This window comes from Podarcis bocagei (assembly GCF_964188305.1).
Source record: "Podarcis bocagei genome assembly, chromosome: 7".
Lineage (NCBI taxonomy): Eukaryota > Metazoa > Chordata > Lepidosauria > Squamata > Lacertidae > Podarcis > Podarcis bocagei.
The window spans coordinates 79,263,104-79,276,162 of NC_138132.1; the positions used below are offsets into that span (position 1 = coordinate 79,263,104).

The 13,059-nt window shown below is 45.1% G+C and overlaps 1 protein-coding gene across 4 annotated transcripts in view; it reads left to right on the plus strand.

Annotated features, from left to right (window-relative positions):
• MTOR (mechanistic target of rapamycin kinase) overlaps positions 1-13,059 on the plus strand; it is a 99,940-nt gene that overhangs the window by 33,540 nt on the left and 53,341 nt on the right. For all 4 annotated transcript variants that reach the window (XM_081202865.1, XM_081202867.1, XM_081202866.1 and 1 more), the window contains 6 exons: positions 936-1,098; positions 1,799-1,891; positions 2,057-2,203; positions 5,040-5,182; positions 8,151-8,313; positions 8,819-8,964. In XM_081202865.1, coding sequence (XP_081058991.1) covers positions 936-1,098; positions 1,799-1,891; positions 2,057-2,203; positions 5,040-5,182; positions 8,151-8,313; positions 8,819-8,964 — 855 coding nt within the window. The remainder of the gene's footprint in view (positions 1-935; positions 1,099-1,798; positions 1,892-2,056; positions 2,204-5,039; positions 5,183-8,150; positions 8,314-8,818; positions 8,965-13,059) is intronic.

The window sequence follows — 13,059 nt, forward strand, 5'->3', positions numbered from 1 at the left end:
ACGCCGTTTACCTTCCCGCCAGAGCGGTACCTATTTATCTACTTGCACTTTGACGTGCTTTCGCACTGCTAGGTTGGCAGAAGCAGGGACCGAGCAACACGAGCTCACCCTGTCGCGGGGATTCGAACCGCCGACCTTCAGATCGGCAAGTCCTAGGCTCTGTGGTGTGGTTTTACGTATATAAACACAGTTAAAAACAAATGCATATGTTTTTTATTTATTCATTAGATTTTCACCCTGCACTTTCCTCTAGGGAGCCCACTGTGGCGATACAATAAACAATACAATAATGTTTTTGGGTTTTTTAAGAATTTGAAAAAGCTTTGAAAAAACAGCACATGCATAAAATCAGTTTGTGGCTTTCTTTTATGCCTTGTCTTCCCACTATCCATTTTCTCTTCCCTCTCACGAAACAGAAAAACTGTAACCTCCTTGACTCAAAGTTGCTGTCACTCCAAGGAAAAAGAAGCTGATAGTCAGGGGGTGTTCAGAAGTCAACACCAACCTTTCTCTCTGCTCACTGATATGATTACTGTTGGACAAAGAAAGGCAGAAGAATATGCTTTTGTTCAAAGAGAAGATCATATCTTCCTCCCCCCTTTTTAATACCTCTTTACCTGATGTGAATATTAAGCCAATTCCACAGTCCCTCCCTCTTTCTCAGAGGGAATAAAGGATGCAGTTAGTACTGCTTGTATATTTTCCCAAAGCTTTATCAACTTGAGTTTGTAGGTTGTTTTTTTACATAGACCATGCGTATCTTTTTTAAAAAATAATCTTTATTAATTTAAATTACACACATATGCAAAGAATTTACAAAGAATTTACAATGTGTATCTTTACCACAAGTGTTCAGTTCGTTTTAGATAATAATCACAATGCTTCTTTTCTGCTGCTACCTCCCCCCCCCAAAAAAACCCCCCACCCCTCTTCAGAGCTGCCTTAGAAACTGTGGATCGCTTGACAGAGTCCCTAGATTTCACTGATTACGCCTCACGGATCATCCACCCCATAGTGCGGACCCTAGACCAGAGCCCAGAGCTTCGGACGACTGCCATGGACACGCTGTCATCATTGGTCTTCCAGCTAGGGAAGAAGGTAAGAAAGGTCATTTTTCAAGAGATAGAGCTTTTTGGAGCAGTGGGTGGTATTTGACTTGAAACCTTTTGTCTTCTAATTTACCATATTTTTCTGTGTATAAGACGTAAGTTTTCCCCCTTAAAAAAATGTCCAAAATTTGGGGGTGTCTTGTACACTCATAGATTCCCCCCCCATTTTCTTAAATTGGAGTCCCCAAAAATAGGGGGCATCTTATACATGCGGGAGTCTTATAGATGGAAAAATACTTTCCCCCTAAAGTGGTGTGTGGCTTCTCAAATAGTCCTTTGCTTGGCTGGAATGTTGTCCCTATTAGTGTACACAGCTGTGTACACCCACATACTTCAAATGGGGCATTAATTTATTGCAGGAAGGAGATGGAGTTTGCTAGCATTTATTTTCCAGTTTCAAAGAATCCTGGCTTGTTACCACATATGAACCAGGGATAAGTGGTTTATAGCAAACTAGTCAGTTTCAAGCCAAGCCTGCTTCAGCAATTGGATTAGGAAGCTGACTTGTTTTAACAAACCAATAGCTTGCTTTAAAACATCAACTCCTGGCTGTGGACAAAGGGATGTGCATGAGCCTGCCACTTTGCTTCGACTCATTTCAACTCTCCCATGTAGTGCTTAAATCACAGTTCCGCATTCTGAGTGGACCAGCCCACAGTCTCTTGGTGACCATTTCCTTTCGTTTGCAGTACCAAATTTTCATCCCGATGGTCAACAAGGTGTTGGTGCGCCACAGGATAAACCACCAGCGGTACGATGTCCTCATCTGCAGGATTGTGAAGGTCAGACTTCTTTAAAGTAGTCACATGGAGGGCGGAGGGGAGGCGGATGAATTCGTGTTGAGGTGTTAAGCCATTCAGTGGTGGCTCTTGGTGGAGCAATAAGCTAATTGAAATCAGCAATGTCAGGCGCAGCACGGTTTAATGACAGATCTGCTCTCAAATTAGGGCTACACCCTTGCTGATGAAGAAGAAGATCCCTTGATCTACCAGCACCGCATGCAAAGGAGCAACCAAGGAGAGGCTTTAGCCAGTGGTCCTGTGGAAACAGGCCCTATGAAGAAGCTGCACGTCAGCACCATCAACTTGCAAAAGGTAGACATGGGGGGGGGGCACTGCATGCTGCAGAGATTCATTAGTTGAGGTTAATGGGTGCTTTTATTATTAAAGAAGAAGAAGATGATGATGATTTAGAAATGCCTCCAGGGCCAGTTTTCCATTTTCCATCAAGCTTCAGGAATTGCTTCAGTGACCCTCAAATTTGTCCACATTGAATCTCCAAAATTAAAAAAAAGTTGTGTTTTTTGTGGGGTTTTTTGTTTTTTAAGTGAGGCTTCCCTAGGCATGGTGAGGTCCATTTCAGAACCTTCGCTTTTTCCAGGTCAGAGCATGTTGCTTGGGATGTGTGTAAGCAAAGTATGAGTATTCCTCCTACAACAGAGTGTTAGGGAAATTTATGAAGTGCATATATTGAGAAGGACCAAGAAGGAAACCTAGCATTTTCTTAGAGGCTAACCTTCCACTGGAGAGTACACAGTTAGCAGCTGGTTCTCTCTCTCTCTCTCTCTCTCTCTCTCTCTCTCTCTCTCTCTCTCACACACACACACACACACACACACACACACACACTTCCTGATCAATTACAGTGGCACGAAGTGGCGACTTGTGAATGGACCATTGCAGAGCAAACACGAAAGGGACAAGCTTTTGCATTGCCTCTGGGTCAGAGCTTGCATTATGTTATGTTATCTTGTGAATTCTTTTCACGTATTCACTGGTCAAAATTCTTCCTGCACTGTTATCGTTGCACAAGGTGGGTGATGTACCCATATGTATTTAAAATGCTTTTCAAACTCTGAGCCTCCTGCTTTGTGGAAAGTGGCCCCATGACCCTGAGAACCATGTTTAAGTCCAGAGGTCCTTTTGCCCCTTCCTTTACAGCAAACCACTGTGCAACCCCACTCCCAGGCTCCTGCCAGGAAAATTAGTAGCTTTGCAGGAGTTTTATTTCATCATAACGTTTCCCCCTCCAGCTGTTCCCAGTTGGGCATTAATGCAATTACATTGAATGGGTATGATCAAAGTGTAGCCCTTGGCCAGATCTAAAAGGAAGTGCCTGTGTTTGCGGTGCTCTCTCGAGCTATTAAAAGTATAGAAACATCACCTGTGGAATGGATGCCTTTTTATGAAATTAGTAGGGCAACCCTGTGATTGTTGTACCTTACAAAATAAACCCTGAATTTTTCCCATGTGTGGCATGCAAGGCGTACATAATTAGTTTTTAAAATTATGTTACCATCGCCCATATTTGTGTGCATGTGTTTGTACCAAGAAGAAAAACAAGTTATGAGCCAAAAGTGGCAGCCATAGAAGCCACCTGCTGTATCTCTGCATGATTTGGGGGAAGTGGGCACCACATCTCTGCTGGTAGATTAGGCAATTTTGCCAAATGTGCATCGGATGTGATTGGGTCATCTACTCACTACTGATGTAGCGATGCCACAAAATCACCTGCTTTCAGAGGATGCTTTATGTTTGATCTCTGCACCAATCCCTGTTCTGGGCTTGCCTTTTCATGTGGAGTCATGCCCAGAACTGTGCTTCATGCAGACACACTGTGCATGGGCCTCCTTTTTTAGGTGGCTAGTTCTTAAGTCTTTTCCCCCCAGTTAATTTAAATTTTATTAGTATTTTCCACACAACAACAACAACACAAAAAATATCAAAAAATAAGGATACACAAAACACAAAAACCAACATACAAAAAACCCCAAATCCATATCTTACAAGTTAATAATATAAACACTAAAAAGAAAAACAAACATGTATGTTAGTTCTTAAGTACTTGGAGAGAACATTTTTGGGTGTAAGAGGGAAGGGTACATGAAGAGAACTGAACTCTAGGTGGCAGCTTAATGGGGAAGCAGAAGGGAACTATTTATTTTTGGAAGCATTTTTACGCCTCTCTTAAGACTCCCAGTGTGGCATACAAAGATCAGTAGTATGGCAGTTCCCACCCGTAGATCTGCAGCCTAAAAGACATGACACACAAGGAAAAACGGATGGGAAGGGAGGAGGAAATCAAGCAAGTTCAGATACCAGTATACTTATAATGACCAGCTGGGTTGGCGATGCTTGTGGTGGCCTGATGGAATGTCTGCTAGTGGCAGTCAAGGGAGGGCCAAAGGCAGCTGTTCCCTCAGCAGAGCTGATGGAATAGCCTGCTTCATTTCTGTCCTTCACCTGCTTAGCAGCCTGATGGAATGGCTCCCGCTGTGTAATAATAGGATGGCTTTAAAAGATCTATGACCTGCTTGTTCTGTATAAAGTATCACATGGAACAAAAACCTGTAGTTGGCATCCTAGTCACTTGGTTGCTTTTAAATTCTCAGAAAGCAGTGATAGCCAATTAAGCATAACATGTTTGATTATTCAAAAAAAAAAAAATCAAATTGCTTCCAAAACTGTTGCTTGGGATATATTTCTCTCTCCTTTTTTCTTGCTTAATGTAGGAGAAATGTATTGGGTGCTGCCTTCTGCTAGGTCAGACTATCTGGCCATCTAGCCTAGTACTTTCTGTCCTGGTGGACAGTGGCTTCCCAGGATCTCAGGCAGAGGAGGGTCTTTCCCAGACTGGAGGTAGACCATGCATTGAACCTGAGGCCTGTTGGATGGAAAGCAAGTGCTATACCACTAAGCTGTCTGTTTAACCTTACTTAAAAACATGATAAGTTCATTATACTTCTGAGCCAAGACATGCATTTAGCTGTTTACGCTTTGCACTTAGCTAAATTGTTTTGGAATTTTAATAGCTGGAGGGGGAGAAAACAATGGAGTTGTGGCCCACTCCGTAGCTGATTTGATCTGGGGCTTTTTGTGTTCATTTTTTAACACGGTGCAATGAAAGTGACCTTTGTGTGCGTTCCATCAGGCCTGGGGAGCAGCACGGAGAGTTTCCAAAGATGACTGGCTGGAGTGGCTGCGACGACTGAGCTTGGAGCTGCTGAAGGATTCCTCATCGCCATCCCTGCGCTCATGCTGGGCCTTGGCCCAGGCCTACAACCCTATGGCCAGGTACTGGCATTTCCTGCCTCTCCTAACTGTGCGTCCGCTGAAGCCAAGTGCCATAAAAGAGGTGGAAATAGAAGGGCAAAGGCATTCATGGAAAGAGCTTTTAACTGCTGTCCAGGGGCAAATAAAACCATTTGGGAATCTGATTTCATAGCCAACTTCCCCACCGTCCCCCTGGACTGGCAGCTCCTTAAGGTGTTCTGGGTTTTTTAAAGAGATCACAGACAGGAAACCCTGCCCCCCGCCGGCTGCTTTCTTTTTTTAATACGTCTTCTGCTATTTCCAGCATATAATAGTAAACAGAAAAGGTGCTGTAAAACGCAGTGAAATTAGTTTGAGGGCATGATGTCTCCAATAAAGGTACTTCCATGCTTCTGCGACTTCTGCTATCAAAGTTGCCCTAATCTTTCCCAATGCTCTGGATCACACTGGTGTGTGTGTGTGTGTGTGTGTGTGTGTGTAACAACTGGTGGACTTCTCTCACTAATTTAATTGCTTTGAGAGAGTTGGAGGTTTCTATACATATTTCTAGCAGAAGGAACTCGAGAACTGTTGCCACAATCAATGCTGTAACTGCATGTGTGTGGCAGGCAGGATTGGATGGAGGAGGAAGAGATAGACCTCCCCCAAAGTCTCACTTTAACCTCTAAGCTGCCTTGTGGTTCACAGAATTAAGGAGTTCCAACATTTATTGGATTGTTCAAATCCAGATGAAGCCGCCTTTAGCCATCTTAAGAGAAGTGAAGAAGTTTGCCCATGTTTGAGAAGGAAGCTATTCTCTGTGTGTCCCATTCAGCGTTCTAATGCAGACAAGTTGGCCCACTTTCACCCTGGAGGGCACCAGTTAGTCTGGTCCTGTTGTTCAATCCCGAGACAGGGAATGAGAAGTAGCAGCAGGATGGGACTCCCTCTCAGGGGATGGGTTCGAGAATAAAGTAAGGAGAGTCTCGCTGATTTGGGCCAAGGGTCTTTCTACTTCAGCAGCCTGTTTCTCACTGTGACCAAGCAGGGTGAAAGCAATAGCGCTCTTTTGCTTTAGTTCTCAGCATCTGCTATGCAAGGGTGTCCTGTCTCTGAACACAGAAAACTATTGACTTCTTTGTGGTTTCTGGATAACCAGAGAAGCTGAAAAAGAGTGGTGTGGAGGGGACAGCCAGGAGGGATCAAGCAGAGATGCTGCACATTGGGAACAGGAATCTCAAGAGCCATAAGCACAGAGCCAGCCTGTTACCTAAAAGGGAAATGGAAACAATTAGTCATGTTGGCGCCTCTCACCTCTGACCTTCAGAATGGAGGCCTCCTTCCCTGCCAGCCGTCTTTCCCACAGGCATCTGTTTCTTGGCATAAGGTCCCATTGGGTGACCAGTTTCATATATTTCTGGGCAGATTGCCTTACAAATAGCTGTGAGGTTGTTGGCCCTTCACCCCAGAAACACTCCCTTCACTGTAAGAACATTAGAAGAACCTAGCTGCTGGATCAGGCCAAAGGCTCATCTAGTCCAACAGCCTGTTTTTCACAGTGACCAACCAGATCACTTAATGGGAAGCCAGCCCACAGTGAGGGCGGCTGGTATTCAAAGATTCTGCTGCTTCTGATCCTGCAGGTAGCATACGCAGCCCTTGCGACTGGCAATTGTTAGTTTCAACTCCATGCTGTTGTGGGAGAACATCTACTTAGATGGCAAACAGGTTAGGTGCAGTGAAAAATATTTTATGGTGGCTACTACGGGTACAAATGAGAGCTCAGAACAGACACGAAGTTGCCGACTTGGATTGTCATTCTCTTTAGGTCTCGGGCAAAGCCCGTTCTCAGCCTGATCACCTTTAAGGTGGAGTTGCTGGTGATCAGGCCAGAGGCAAAGCATGAAATTGTTTATATCTGTTTTAGATGTCCTGTTTCTTATGTATGCAAATGGTAAAATTCAATCATTTGATCCTGCATGTACCCGGAGCTGTAGAATATAAGAACATAGGAAGAGCATACTAGATCAAGCCCTTCTAGTCCAGCATCTTTTTTTGACTGTGACAAACCAGAGGCCTGTGGGAAACGCACAAGTGGGACATGAGAACAAGAGCACTCTACCCACTTGCTCCCCTCGTGGTTTCCAGAAACTGGTATTCAGAAGCCTTATTGCTACCAGTTGTTGGGGCAGAGCACAGCCATCATAGCTAGTAGCCATCAAATAGCCTTGGCATCTATGAATTTGTCTAATCCTCTTTTAAACCCATCTTAGTTGGTGGCCATCACTGCCTCCTGTGTGAGTGAGCTACATAGGTTAGCTATGTGCTTCAGCAGCAAGAGGCTTCCCTCACAGCAAATTCGAGGCTGCATTTTTAGACCAGGGGTGGAACCCCTGCAGCCTTTCCAAAAGGGAGTTGGAGTCCATCAGCCCGAGTCAGCATTGCAGGTGGTTAGAGATTATGGGAATGTGAGTGCAGCTGTATCCTAGAGAGCCACAGATTCCCCATCTCTGCTTTAGAAGTCTCATTATACTCCAAATTTTGTCCCCAGATAACCTCAGACCCATGCCACAGTTGTATCCACAGCTGATTCTGCATCTGTTAAGGCTGTAATCCTGTTGTCTCTTGTGGGTTTGGATCCTAATTTCTCTAGTAATTCATCAAGATCCCTTTCTAGCCTTTTCAAGCTAACCCTGCTCCAAGAAATACATAGGCTCTTTCATTGGATCTCTGAGACCAATATCAATTTCGGATAGACTGCTGAAGCAGCAGGTGCTGTGACTCAGTCCAGATATCCTGCTTTATGTTTTTTAAAAACAAAAAACCCTGAGTAACATTCCATTGTTTTGGGTGGCCTTTCTAGTGAACGGGGTTTGTTGACATTTGCAACTCTAGGCCTGTGGAACAGGGGGGCTTACCCCGTTCTTTACTCCTTAACTTAGTATAAGGAGACTAATGACTTGCTTGCTTAATGCCACATCACTCTTTCCCTCTTCTTCTCCCTTCCCAGAGATCTTTTTAATGCCGCATTTGTTTCATGCTGGTCTGAACTCAACGAAGACCAGCAGGATGAGCTGATCCGCAGCATTGAGTTGGCATTGACTTCTCAAGATATAGCAGAGGTCACCCAGACCCTTCTGAACTTGGCAGAGTTCATGGAGCACAGTGACAAGGTAAAGATGCCATTGAAGGAACCCTTTGGGGAAGCAGAGGGGATGGGGAAAGAGATTATCTACTTACATCAGCCTTGAAAACCAACCAGTGAGGAGGATAGCTTTTATGTCTTTCAGTCCTGCTTCCATTCCCTTGTTTGCCTCTTGCTGCTTTTGCTGTGGACTGCTTATATCTCACCTCGCCTTGCCTCTGGTGCTTGATGGGACCCAGTCACAGAAAGCTGCCATATACTGAGTCAGACCACTGGGTCCATATAGCTCATAACTGTCTATGACTCTACACAGTTTGGCAGCCGCTCTCCAGGGGACATTCTGATCCCTATCTGGAGATGCCAGGGATTGAGCCTGGAACCTTCTGCATGCAAAGCAGATGCTCTACCACTGAGCTATGGCCCCTCCATCTCCCAAAGGTCCATATTCCAACCTTGTTCTTGCCCCTGGGCGCACCTACTGTCTATAGGCCAGACTCCTGAACTTTCTTTGGCCTTCCTTTCTGTATTTGCAGGGGCCGCTGCCTTTGGGGGATGATAATGGCATTGTCTTGCTGGGGGAGCGGGCAGCCAAATGCCGGGCATATGCTAAGGCACTGCACTACAAGGAGCTGGAGTTCCAGAAGGGTCCAACCCCAGCAATCCTGGAGTCTCTCATCAGGTAGGGCCATTTCTTTTGAACTTCCTTTGTCAGAAAAGCTGTTCCTGGCAGCTGAAAAAAAAGCATTCAACAAACGTGTTTCTCTACATAGTAAGCTTCTACCTATGTAGCACACTATCATAGTGTTTGTCTATGTATTGAAGTGTGAATCTATGTTTCCTTGCTATTTTTTCAAATTGGTGCTTGGGTGCAATGACAAAAATGGAGAATGAAGCTAGCATTATGAGATGTTGTGCTGCATTAGTGCAGAACTTGCATACAACCCTTCCAGAAGTTTGGGACTACAGCTCCCATCAGCCACAGCCAATGCCTGTGCTGGATGGGGCTGATGGGATTTGTAGTCTATACCACAGGAGGGTGCCACATTGGTGAAAGCTGGTTCAGGGCATAAAATGTGGTTGCTTCATAAACTTTATTAGGAGGATGGGGCATGTATCTCTAAAACTATTCCTTTTTCCACTTAGGCAAAAGCATTTTAAGGCAAATCTTGGCACTAGGAAGGTCTCCCCTCTGCGTATCATCCCCGGCCAAAAAATTTAAGTGACTTTCAAGAGACTTTATATAAAGGACATTTTGAAGACATTTGGCTGTTGCCTTTTTAGAACACACAGAAATACCCTAAATAGCTGTGCAGTTTATAAAGTGCTTGGACTCCCACATCACAGTGGCTTGGGGGGATCAGTAGAGATTTCAGTATCGATTGGCCTGGCAACAGCAGCAGAAGCACTTCAGCACAATATAAGCTCATAAAAACTCCGGGAATTGACCCTCCCTGTTTCTTAAAATACCATCATTGGTATTTAAATGCCTGGGGCCAAGTACAATAGAAATGGTACAACTCACTGCCAGAAATTCTGCAGACTTTCCTCTTTTCTGTGCTCCTGCCTGGGCCTAGGCTGGGTGCCTCTGTGAGCAACTCTGACCTTTTCTCCCTGTCCTATTTGTTTGGATCTTGCACTTCATGGGCTAATCCATTCTGAGAGAGAGAGAGATTTATTTCCATCCACTTAGTACAATACTCATTTGCAGTTTCCTATAGACCACACTGTCTTTCCTCCCTTCCTGGCTCCTCTCCCCATCTCAAATGTCCTCTTCCCTCTCACCTCCAAACAAATTACAAGCCAACATTTTTGCCTGCTTCTGATGTCCATTTCAATGGTGTGGCGAGGGCAAGGTGCAGAAATATTCCGGGCATCCTTGGGCACCCTTTCTGCAGCTACCGTGTCTGCCTCTGAGCCTGTGGAGGCAGGAATCTGATATACCTGGCTAAAGCAATGGCAGGCTGTTTGTGTTTGGCTTGTCCATTGGCTTGTGTGGGACATACAGTTTTTGAGAAACGCTTCTCTCTCTCTCTCCCTCTGTGTGTGTGTGTGTGTGTGTGTGTGCGTGTGTGTGTGTGTGTTGTGTTCCCCCTTTCCTTGTTTCTGAGCCAGCAAACCAGCAATAACTTCCACACAGTTTTGTCCAGTTGGGGTCTCTGGATTTGGGGTTTATTATTGCTGTCAGCCAGCCACAAAGTGATCTCTTTGTAAATTCCCATACCATGGTCAGAGTGATATTAGTGAGGCAACTTTTCTCAGCTGGCGTTCCCAGAAATTCTCCTGAGTTGCATGGTAGTCATTCCCAGCTGATGACAGATTGTCAGCTTGGAGATCAGGCAAGAGGTGTGCTTGAATCTAATGAAAGAACAAGAGCAGCTGCTTTTAAATGATGATGATTTAATGGCAGGGGGAAAGAATAGCTCTTTGAAAGGGCCATGTCTGCGCTTCCTCTTCTTGCAATGTGCCTATGAATACGGGAGCATATGAAGCTGCCCTATCAAAGAGACAGACCAGCAGAGGCTAGTCCATTAGGGCAAATGGAGCAGTGCCCAATCAACCTCACTCTGCCCTCAGCCAGCCCTGTCTTCTTACTTGCATCCAGTCCAGGGGGTGGCACTGCCTGTCAGATTCCTCCTCTTCCGACTGAGTGTTGCCCTTGTAGAATTCAACAGGGAGGAGGAGAAGGAATCTTGCAGAGCATGTGCTCTGCATGCAAAGGTGTTCAGGTTGAAATCCCTGAGCAGCCTCAGTTAAAAGGACCTTGAGGTTGCAGTTCCACTGCCTGAGAAAAACTGCTGGGCAGAGCAGACAGTGCTGGGACTGATGGACCAATGGTCTGTCTCAGAGGTGCCTGGTGTCCCTTTGGATTGGTGAGGTAGAAAGTAGGTGGATTAATTACAGGCAGAGCTAACTATTTTCAGTTATGTTCCCATTCTTTCTACTTGGGAGGCTATACAAATAGCATAAACCCTAAAACAGTTTTAAATTAAAACCCGGCTAGCCTAGCCTAGAGTGGCGAACTATATGCCACTCTGAAAGCCACAGTCCTTCCCCTGCTCTTGCTGCACAGGAACAGCTGCTATTTGTTGGTATATTGCCTTGGAACATGGAAGCTTCATGAAGCTAGGATGACTTAATAACCATTTGTGCAACAAGAAAGGAGATTGAAATGTGACTCGCTTTCAACTGTTAAAAAATAAATAAATCCAGAGGGGGCTTTCTCATTAGTGCATGTGTTGGGGAAGATTTGTCCCTCCCAGATGTTGCTGAACTACAACTCCCATCAGCCCCAGCCAGTAGAGGCTGGAATCAAAGCTTGACTTCCTCAAGGACCTTTCCTGAAGGGCCACTTATATCTGCAGAATAATTATCCTGGTGTTAATTAGCTCTTGAAGTGTGCTCTCTGGTACCCTAGTTTCAGTCCATCTTAAATTGAAATGGATTCAGTTTAAATAGAAATGTCTTTACAAGCTCAGTTGTCGCAAGCAACTGGAATTGTGCCTGAACGTCTTATTTTTTATTAGCCTATTTTACTGTTTGCTTCCTTGTTTATTTAGGGCTTTTTCCAGTCTGGTGTATTGACTTCATTATGTTACTTCACTTCTGGAACTAAGCATTTTGTTGCTGTTAATCAGTCTCTGTTCTGCTCCCAGCCAGTAGTCTTGGCTTAATTCAAACTGTGGACTTCTTGTAGAATTTTCTGTCCCTGGAGATGCATAATTCCTCTTGGGTTAAGCCATGTGCCTTTTGCCTGCCTGCTTCTGACAGATCTGTTAATCAATCACAGGCTGCAATTACTTTCTTCCTCTTCCCAAGCAAACAAAATGTACGTGTGTGTGTGTGTGTGTGTGTGTGTGTGTGTGTGTGTGTGTGAGAGAGAGAGAGAGAGAGAGAGAGAGAGAGAGAAGGGATAGCAGCTTCTATATTGTCATGCTTAAACTGCTTTTTGGACTGGTGCACAACCTAATGATGTTTATAACATGCTTCTGAACTGCTACTGCCCATGCTTTAAACATACAAAATTGCCTAGTTCTGAGTCTTCTAGCTCATTATTGACTACAATGACAGGCAGTTGCTGTCAAGGAGGGGCATGGGAGTGGAGCCACTGGAGGGGGAAGCCTTTCCAGGCTTCTTTAAAAGCCCCCAGGTGACGCTAGTCGAGGCATAGGCAAACTCGGCCCTCCAGATGTTTTGAGACTACAATTCCCATCATCCCTGACCACTGGTCCTGTTAGCTAGGGATGATGGGAGTTGTAGACCCAAAACATCTGGAGGGCTGGCTAGTCTCTGGGTGAGGCAGCACCTTTTCTAATAAGGCAAGCAGATCCCACTGGGAGCTGCCCAGGGTTTTGTCTGCTGTGACTGGCAGTCATTATTACATCCCCCATGGACCCCAAGCCCCATCAATAGCTCTTCCTGAAATGTTCCAAGCAGCTCCTGTCCCTTTCCTTCACTCTATCTATGGAAAACCAGGCATGCTTGAGTCTCTGAAGGAAATGGGACATGTAGCTTTAGCATGCCTACGGACCAATCCTGGGCAGCATTAGGTCACTGTGCATAGAATTGCAAGTCCCTAGTGGTGCTCACTCTCTAGTAAACCTGCTTGGCAGCTCAGCGTTTTATTAATTGTGTGTGGCTGTCCCTGTGTGCATTGCCCAATTTATCTCTGCCATGTTCCTGTTATCTTCTGCGTGTCTCTCATTTTCCATATCATATCCATCCATTGCTCTTTTCTCTTGCCTGCTGAGCTATTTTCAGACGCTGTGTCTGCCAC